Here is a 9,083-nt window from a genome sequence, read left to right on the forward strand (position 1 = left end):
GTTTTCATTATGGTCTGGTGTTTTTTTTTTTTTTCCCTATTGAGCCAGTTGTACTTTGAATCTAGTGATGAAATAGTTTTTTATTGATTGAGAGAAACGTCAGAGTGGCAGATCACCTTTGCACTGCCTGAGATGCCATGTCACCGTAAGGAAACTTCCTAAGTATTGGCAATGTGGCGGATGGAGTAACGCCAGTGCCTTTCCGTGCTCAGCCAGCTTCTATACGCTGCAGGAACCTGGTGCATCAGCTTCAGGTTTCTTTGCTCCCAAAACATGATTTCATGTATATTACAATTAGATTGGTTTAGGAAATTGTGGAAGTCAATCGGTTTGATTGGGGGAAAGCAGATGATACTCTCAGCAAGAGCTGTGGTGTTGTCATCTCCAACTTGCATAGTTCCATTTGTGATGCAGAACCTCCATACTGAAGCGCTTTGCATGAGGTGTTCTCTGGATTTAGCCCAAAGAGAAGCAGCGAATTCATTTCAGTGCTCAGGCAGTTGGGTTAGTCTGAGGTTGTGCTAAGGAGGTGTAGGACAAGCAGGAATCAGTTCCTTTCGCACTGAGGGGAAGAAGTCAATTCTGCAGTGCTTAGGGCTTCTCTGTGCTGGTGTGAATGTTCCTCTGAATGGCAATCTGCTCACCTTTTGTTAAGAAAGTAAAAACAAATACTTAATCTTCTCATTTTCCAACATTACCAGGCTTGGCAGTGTGAGCTCTACCAGTTGTATATTTAAGGTTTTGGTTTTTTTCCCTACTGCTCTAGGATGAGCAGAGCAGCCATTTGTTTATTACTTTGAGCTTGAATCATATTGAATGAGATAATATATAACTCTGGAAGCAGAGTGTGTTACTCTGCTGTCACTAACCGGCATGCACTGGCATTCTGATATGCTGTGGTGTCATAAGCCTGCCAAAAACCCAAAAGCAACAGTGGTAAAGCGAAGAGCTTTGATGTTTTCCTTAGACTGGCATGAAGATGAATGAAGTAGTGAGAGAAATGCAACTCTGCTGAATTTTCTACTGTGACTCTCTGCAGCTATGGAGCATGTGTGGTGCCTTCCCACAATCCAAATTTTTGTTTAGTGTCAGCAGTGCTTGGATACTGCAGTGACACGGCTGATTTGGAGTCAGCCATTTTAGTGCAAAAGAAAGCTTTCGCTTTCACAGTAGTTAATTTTTAATATGAAAAATTGTGTGATATCGCTCCACTTTCACTTTGCAATGAGGAGATCTGTTCAAGAAAGACTTGAACACAAGTTGGCTGGAATAAAAAGTGTTCTAGAGGCTGGAAAACCAAACATTCATCTGTTTGATAGTGCTAGAGTTACAGGTACAACAATAAATCTTCATTCTGTGTATATGTGATTATATTTTTAACCATATTGAATACGAGTTTTTCTCCCCTGTGAGCCCTTTCCTCAATTACTGTGCTGAATGGAAGGTATTTGCTTAATGAATAAGCTTTTTCTCACTGTTCAGTGCTAAATCCTCAGGCCTTATTTACTGAACGCTCTTCCAACTCTGCTACGGGGATGGAGTTTCTTAATTTCACTTCATGGGTTTTCCTCTGATCTCATTGGTCTGAATTAGTATCTTTCATTAGTATTGAACCTATTTTTGCAACATGAGATGAGGTTATTTTTAGTATCTCTGTCTGTTCTTCTGTCATTAAAGTAGTCGTTAAAGTCAAACTTACTTTGCCAAACTGAAAGACAAAGAAGGGCATTTCAGTGCTTGCCATTGTGTAACACTGCACTCAAGCAGAGCTGCGTTTGAATTCAGTTGTTATTTTGAGGGGTCAGGATTTTGGCAAATACCTCTCTTGAGATTGCAGGATGGGTGCCTGGAAAAGTTAAGAGTGTGGTAACCGTTTCTAAAAAGTTTGATTCGAGTGACTGGCTTAACAGCAAGCCAACGTTAGGTACAAAATAAGGGGTAAAACGTTTTTCTGAAGGTAGAACCTTTGCTTTTTTAAAGCAGAGAAGCTCTACTGTCTTTTCGTGCGGCCTCTTTCCATGCTCACTATAGTCACTGGCACCTGCAACTCTGAGGCACGTGTTTGCTTGTTGTGCCTCCTGATTTACCTGCTGTGACAAGGCAAGCAGCCTGGGCAAAAGAATATGTAATATGCAGGAATTCCAAAAAAGTGCCCTGTATTAGTATTTTTTTTTCAAACTAGGTCTTGTTCGTGTGCCTTTTCTTGGGGTTGCGTTGAGTGCAATAGGGTGGCTTCGCGAACCCTCACCTGGGCACGTCCTGCTGCCCTTTTTGTTAGCAGTGGCTGTGGCAGCAGCGATGGGTAGCCACGCTCTCTGGGGGCCTCTACGGAAATGAGTGGGCTTATATAGGCAGCTGCAGAAAGTGAAGGAGGGGGAAAAGCTTTGGTCTCAGAGGGATCATTCTCAGGGCCAGGTATCTGCCCCATGCTGGACACTTAGCACTGCGTGTGAAGGAGCTGAGGTCCCATCTCGCTGCCTCCCGGTACGCAGGAGAGTCATCTTGCATGTCTGCTCTGAGTCCCGACCACCCTACACATATAACCCTGCATTTCTGATGCCCTGTCTCCAGACCTCCCCATTTATTCCCAGTCCCAGGTCTCTCCTCCTACTCCTTCTGAAATCTGTTCCCTTCCTCAGGCTCTTATTGCTTGCTATAGCCAGCCTCACGCCTTCAGAAATCAGCGCAGAAGTGTTTAAGTGTGTAACAAAACGGGGAGAAGAACTGATATGTGAAAAGAAACAACTGATTTGTGGCAAGAATTAGGACAAGGAGAAAGATGTCTGGCAGATTTGTCAAATTATAATCTGCTGTTTACAGTAGAGTGAGGCTCTGCTTTGTCTTTTTCTCGGAGCTGTGCGTGATGCTGGACACCTGTGGAAATTGCTCGAAGCAAAGGCAATGTACTGTAGAATTAGTCTTAAGTCTTTCGTTGATGGTACTTGTCCTTGTTTGGTCGTCTGAATTTGTAATAAAACCAGATTTTTCTGGTCTACTCTGTGGTTTCATTTGCAGTTTCAGTAACCTTTAGCTGTTTTCTAATAGGTTTGTTTTTCCCATAAATGAAAGAGAAAGCAAATTTTTCTTTTGCTGTATTGACCGTGCCTTTGTCCTTTTAGTCTCACAGTCTCCTGAACTCTGTTTTTTCCTACAATTCATTTAGCAGCAAGATTTAATCCCTGTTGCAGCAATCAAAAGATAACTTAAAACATCTTTTCTAGGATTTTAACTCGCCAAGATGCCCATCCATGTTGATGATGTGATGCAACTGTTCTGCCACCTCTCTCAGGAGAAGGGGATGAAAGCTGCTGTGAAACACTCTGGTCGAGGAGCACTGCTGGCGGGTGCAACAGCATTTCTTGGGGGTCTGGTAGGAGGTCCACCTGGAATTGCTGTAGGTAAGTGTGTTTTGCTTTAGGAACAAGAAATGTCGTTAACTCCTTGAGTGAAGAAGCTATGAAGTCTGTGTAGTAAACATGGGTTGAAGGAAAGGGGCGTGCAGCGCTGAGATTTCATGTAACTGGGCTTTAACAAGATGCCATTTTATATGTCGGCTTTTTAGAAACGAGGTGTGCATCAGGAAGGCATGTGTCAGTGTTTCCTTCTAGGGTGGTGGTGACCTTGCTGCTTTGACTCCTGTGTGGCAAACAGGAAGCCATCCAGAGGTCTGAGGTTGAGATAGCAGTGCCTTTGAAACCCTTTGAACAAACTGTTAACAAACCTCTTGCTTTTGGTGGGTAGAGCCCTGGTTCCCATCTGCTGAGGGACACCAGTGTCTGAGGTGAAGGGATGAAACAGAGAGCAAACTAACAGGCTTTGAGCTCGTTAGTGCGGGCTCTACTCCAGCACTGCCATGGGGAATGAAGAGTAGAGGGGTGAGGCAGGGGCAAAGGAGCACAAGAGGAGATGGTGGCAGTCGGGGGGGATATTGGTACCTGGTGGCACGAAGGAAAGGAAATTGGGATGTAAAGCAAGGGTGAATAGGTATTCTCAGCAAGGGACAGGATCATCTTCCTAATGATCTTATTAAAAATTATGTTTGTTTCTGTATTGTAAAAGTACCTGCTGTCCACTTCTTGATGAACTTTCTTTTTTCCTCTGGAATTTTTTTATTCCCTGTCACTTTCCTTTTTGTCCTTGTATGGAAAATTACAGGAAGGCCAGAGTCAAATAGTACAGAGTTGTCTCTCTGTATCTTTTGTCCAGTTTGAAAGCTGCCTTGTCGTTGAAGTCATGTGGGCCTTGGTCCTTGAATGCTCCTTACTCCTGCGAGCAGTTCCAGCAATTTCACAGGCTTATTGGTATTGGAGTGAATTGCAGTATGCCTGCGTGAGGGTTAGCAAGGCTGAGTTACAAAAACTAAGCAAATAATACATGAGGAGTGATAACAGAAAATGCAAAATGAAGCTGTGTATTTACTCCTGTTACAAGTACAGAGCTTAATTAATAGCCAAAATTATATTTTGACAAACATATGACTGAAGTTACCAGGAGCGAAGAAGTCAAATTAAGCTTTTCTAAGAAATTTGTAAGCTGTAAATCAGAAGTAAAAGTAAAAATGAAAGTGGCCTCATTCGTGAGTGAGATGATGAGAAGCACTGAAAATTATTCTCGGATGTGTTTTCTCATTTTGTTCAAGTGTTTGCTTAAGCTTTCATAATGTCTCCCAGTCAAGCTCGGTGTTCTTCAGCCACTGATGAAGGCACTGGAGCAAGTATGCTGATTACTGTTTACCAAAAGTGTATAATAATAAATATATATAATAAGAATAGTAAGTATACCATAAACCATGTCCCAGTTACAGTGCAACTAAATCAGAAGACCCTCATTTAACTTCTAAAATTGCAAAGGTAAATGACCCTGGGTCTTTAGTGGGTTTTAGGACAGTTACAGGGACATTTGCAATCAAGTGCACTTTCACTTAGACGAACAGCCTGGATAGATGTGGGACTGGGGAGCAGAGATTGTCCTTGTTGCTGCCTTGCACCAAGAATGAGAGGATAAGTCACCTTCCATCTGCAGCGGTCACTGGAGAAACTTGCAGCATATCATGCTTTCCAAGGACTGCTTGCTCTGAGAAGAATGGATTGTGGCTGTGTTGCCTGGGGGGAAAAAGTGTGATCGTGTAACAAATCTTGTCTCAATAGACAAGGAGCTTAGATATCAATACTTGTAGCGGCTTTTGCATTAAGTGCCCCTAAATCAGATATTGATGTTCTCATAAAAGTTCCTTGAAGATGAATTCAGCCATCCTAGGCTTTCAAGTATTTCTGTGGTATCATGGGAAGAATTGTCAACTGAGTAAAAGCTGCAAATTACAGAATTTTTGTCTAATGAAAAACTATATTCCTGTGAGTGCTTAAATGACTTTTTAGGAGCAATCACTGGGGTGGGAATTTTGGAGGCAGAGTCGGTTCTGATGCCCCTCCATTGTGAGGGTTCTTCCGTACACCAGGATGGTGGAGGCTGTCTCTGGGCAGCCCTGTCAGTTGTGTGAATTCCTGTCGGAGAGCACTGTGTTTGCTCAAACCCGGACAGTTGCAAATTAAACTGGTAATGTTGTCCCAAATCTGGGTTCTTTACCCAGTGTGCAAGCCAGTAACATACAGAGGAGAGGTATTTCCAAGTTTATTCCATTAATGCATAGAAATGGGAGCACACCTTAGTTTCAAAAATTCCCCTTTTTATACACTGATTATTACGTATTCTAACAATTAATACATATTCATTGTTATTCTCTTTAATGATTGGTCAAGATTTCTTCACTTCCTATGTAAATTAGTATGCAGACTATCATCTTCTTCCATTGTTCTCATTTGGATAGGTGGTCAATGAGTCGGTGGTCGCAATCTCCACCTGATGGAATTACCTTTTACCAACTTCTCCTCTAATCTTGGCAACTCCAGGTGGTTTTCTCGGTTTGCTGATGAGGCCTACAGTTCATCACTCTCTTGACAGGAGTATCCTGCTTATCAACAAAGCTACATTGTCTAGTAGTTAGTTCCTCAATCTAAACTTAGATAAACCATGTCTAGTTAATATTTCTGTATAAATTATCAAATAGGTTTGGGGCTGTATAAAGGACTTTCAGCAGCAGCGGCAGGTTCCCTTGGTTGCTTCAATTACATGTTACATTTCATTTTTCTAATTAATATCAATGTTACTACCACAGTAACTCTTTGAAAGAGAAGAAATATGTAGGAGTGTAATGCTGGTTTCTCAGCAGCAGCCACAATTGTCAGCTGTAGAGGATCCCTTTGCTGTTATCTTGATGATCTGGAACCACTCTACTTACCAGGAGCATTTCTTGGCCAGCTGGGATGGGCGGTGCGGGTGAGGTGTTGATTTGGTAGATGAAAGTGTGAATGTCTGTAACCCCACAAAGCTCATGGGTTTGGTCTCTGTGAGCACCTTCTCAGGGGTGGACTTCAGAAGCAGAAAGCTTGGATGGTCCTGGGAATCTCTAGTAAGAGGTTATGTGTTGGCGGTTCTGATTGATAAGGCAATTGTTGGTCAGATGTTTTCCTTGGATGTGGTTTTATTTAGTAGTAGAGCTTATTGTAAAGAGACCAATGCCGTAAGGAGTGTTGTTTTGTTTCTGATTTCTAGCTTGAAGCTATTAGCTTTGGTTTTGTAAAGAGTTCCTTTGTGATTGCTGTGGACATAAAAAGCTTTAAAAGTCCTTCTTGGTGCTTTGAACATTGTGTATAAACCTGGTTAAAGTAGACACATCCGCAACTCTGCATTGATTTCTAATTAAGGTGGGAACATCGTTGATGAAGGCTGTGGGTAGAATTTCAGATTTTAACATTGACTGGCAAAGAGTAACATCTCTCTCTCTCTTCTAGGAGGAGCATTTGGTGGATTGCTTGGTGCCTGGATGACTAGTGGACAGTTCAGGCCGGTCCCTCAGATTTTATTGGAATTGCCTCCTGCTGAGCAGCAGAAACTCTATGATGAAGCCGTTGGTATTCTCAGGAACTTAGACTGGACTGATATTGCTCAACTGACTGCTCTTGTAATGGGAAACGCTAGTCTCCAGCAGAAATTGACAGCAGTGCTGATAAATTACCTCACCAAAGAGCTAAGAGCGGAGATACAGTACAGAGAATAAACCTTCCCAGAGCGGGCTTTTTACAGTGTAATGAATTTTACTCTGACAATTGTCATTCTTCAACATAGCAATTAGTAGTTATGGGTACTAATTATGAATATAGGCAGATCTAAGTATTGTTTTGGGGTTGGGTTTTGGTGTTTGTTATTTTTTGGTTTGTTTGGGTTTGTTTTTTTTTGTAAGGGTAGTATTAGATTACTGCATTATCCTGACACTGGCTTGCTGTGTAATTTTGAATTACTCTGCACTAGGACTGGATTCAAAGTCTCTGAAGGGAATTATGGTTCTCTTACGCTAATGTATCACTAGTTAAAATTTTTAAAGTCATTGTGTTTTATTTAGGAGATTTAATCCTGTTTGTGTAAGTGCTTTAAATTTATCTGTGAATGACATATAGGTGCCAAAGTAGCTAGAGCACTTTGAAGAATTTTACCTACTTTGTGTTTCAGTTCTGCGAAGGAAAGTTATAGGAAGGTATACCACGCTACTGTGAACTCAAATATCTCAATCCTTACTTTATTCTTTGTTGCATTTTTATTGTAATTCTTGAGTTATTTATTCCCTTCTGTAAGAAGTGAAGCCAATGCCTAAACAAGATTTAAAGGAACAGGTAAACAAACCGTGCACAATTAGTAGTTCCTAGAAAGGGAAGGCATGGCAAGAATACACTTGAAAAAAAATATCGGAGATGGATCTGCCATTTTTGTACTATCCCCAGGATTAGGGTTGTTTCAGCATTGGTTTCTTGACTGAATCTGAACAGCTGGTCCTCTGTTTGCATTAAAATATTCATAAGAAGCATCACAGCAGCCTGTGTTTTGCTTTAAAGTAAACGAACTCTTTAAGAACTGGGTCCTGAAATTTGAGGAAGAAGCCAGCCTTGTACTGGACAGCCAGCAGTTGGCAGCGCGGTGGCGGGGGGTTGGGGTGGGGTGACATGTCGGCTGCAGTTACCGCTGTAAGCTCCAAATGCAATCCTGCTGAATGTCCCAGCCAGTTGTTCACCATTTGTTTCAAGGCACTTGTAAGACAAGTTCGTAAGTAGAAAAATGTGCAGGTATGCCGCCTTTTACACGTAAAACCAAGTGAAACTGCTCAGGTAATTTCATTTTTCCCCGAAAATAAAGATAGATCTCTGCATGTGGTGAGGTTTGTAGAAGTTGAGTTTTAAATGGTGAAGCTTTAAACTCAGAAGTTGCTATTGTATACATTTGATTAATTTCGTTCTGCAGGTACCCTTTGCCATTAATAAATTCAGTGTACTTTCCTGCCTCGAGTGCAGGGCAGTGATTGTTCTTCTCATCATATAAAACCACTTTTTCAGTGATGTGAAGGACAGATGGAAGTGAATGGTAAGTGAGCACTTCTTACCCTGTCAGAGTTTCATAATGCCAAGCCTGAAATCAGTGTTTTTTCAGTTTCGTTGACAGATTGCACACACTGAAACTGGCTTTTTAAGATTTTACATACTGTGTATATCCATTTTAAAGTACTATTTTTATGAATGCAGTTACTTTTATTTGCAATTTTCTGGTTATTTCACACATTAAATTAACTCTTTCCAGAATAACACACTGCAAACAGCAGCAGATGATTGAATGATACAGTAGGATTGAGCCTGCCATCTTACAATCAGCAGTTCAAACCCAGCCATGAAAGAAGTTGACATCTGATTGTAAAGCAGGCCATATTAAAGATGATGGTTTCAGTTAATTTACCATAGTATCCAGTATTTAAACAGATCATTACAAGTTTCAGAGTGGTTTCAGACATCAGTATCATGACTCCCATTTTACAGGTATTCATAAATTTGGGCCCAAATGTAGGTAGTGAATTGATTTTTATCGCTTGTATCAGTGTAATAGACATGAACGGAGCTTAGATTATGTGAATCCCGTCCTGTGCTCTCCCTGTTACTCTATTTCTTGGGGTATTCTTTCAAATGCTTTCTAGTATACCCTTAGACATG

At 41.3% G+C, this 9,083-nt stretch overlaps 2 protein-coding genes across 4 annotated transcripts in view; both read left to right on the top strand.

Annotated features, from left to right (window-relative positions):
• LOC141741885 (uncharacterized protein F13E9.13, mitochondrial-like) overlaps positions 1–3,346 on the top strand; it is a 55,256-nt gene extending 51,910 nt beyond the window's left edge. Inside the window, exon 9 of the mRNA XM_074583028.1 lies at positions 3,222–3,346. Coding sequence (XP_074439129.1) covers positions 3,222–3,229 — 8 coding nt within the window. The 3' untranslated portion in view covers positions 3,230–3,346. The remainder of the gene's footprint in view (positions 1–3,221) is intronic.
• Positions 1–7,915, top strand: part of C4H19orf12 (chromosome 4 C19orf12 homolog) — a 34,018-nt gene extending 26,103 nt beyond the window's left edge. For all 3 annotated transcript variants that reach the window (XM_074583032.1, XM_074583031.1, XM_074583030.1), the window contains exons 2-3: positions 3,222–3,398; positions 6,849–7,915. In XM_074583032.1, the coding sequence (XP_074439133.1) occupies positions 3,239–3,398; positions 6,849–7,114 (426 nt within the window). In that variant the 5' untranslated portion in view covers positions 3,222–3,238 and the 3' untranslated portion in view covers positions 7,115–7,915. The remainder of the gene's footprint in view (positions 1–3,221; positions 3,399–6,848) is intronic.
• The last annotated feature ends 1,168 nt before the right edge of the window (positions 7,916–9,083 follow it).

This window comes from Larus michahellis, chromosome 4 (assembly GCF_964199755.1).
Source record: "Larus michahellis chromosome 4, bLarMic1.1, whole genome shotgun sequence".
Lineage (NCBI taxonomy): Eukaryota > Metazoa > Chordata > Aves > Charadriiformes > Laridae > Larus > Larus michahellis.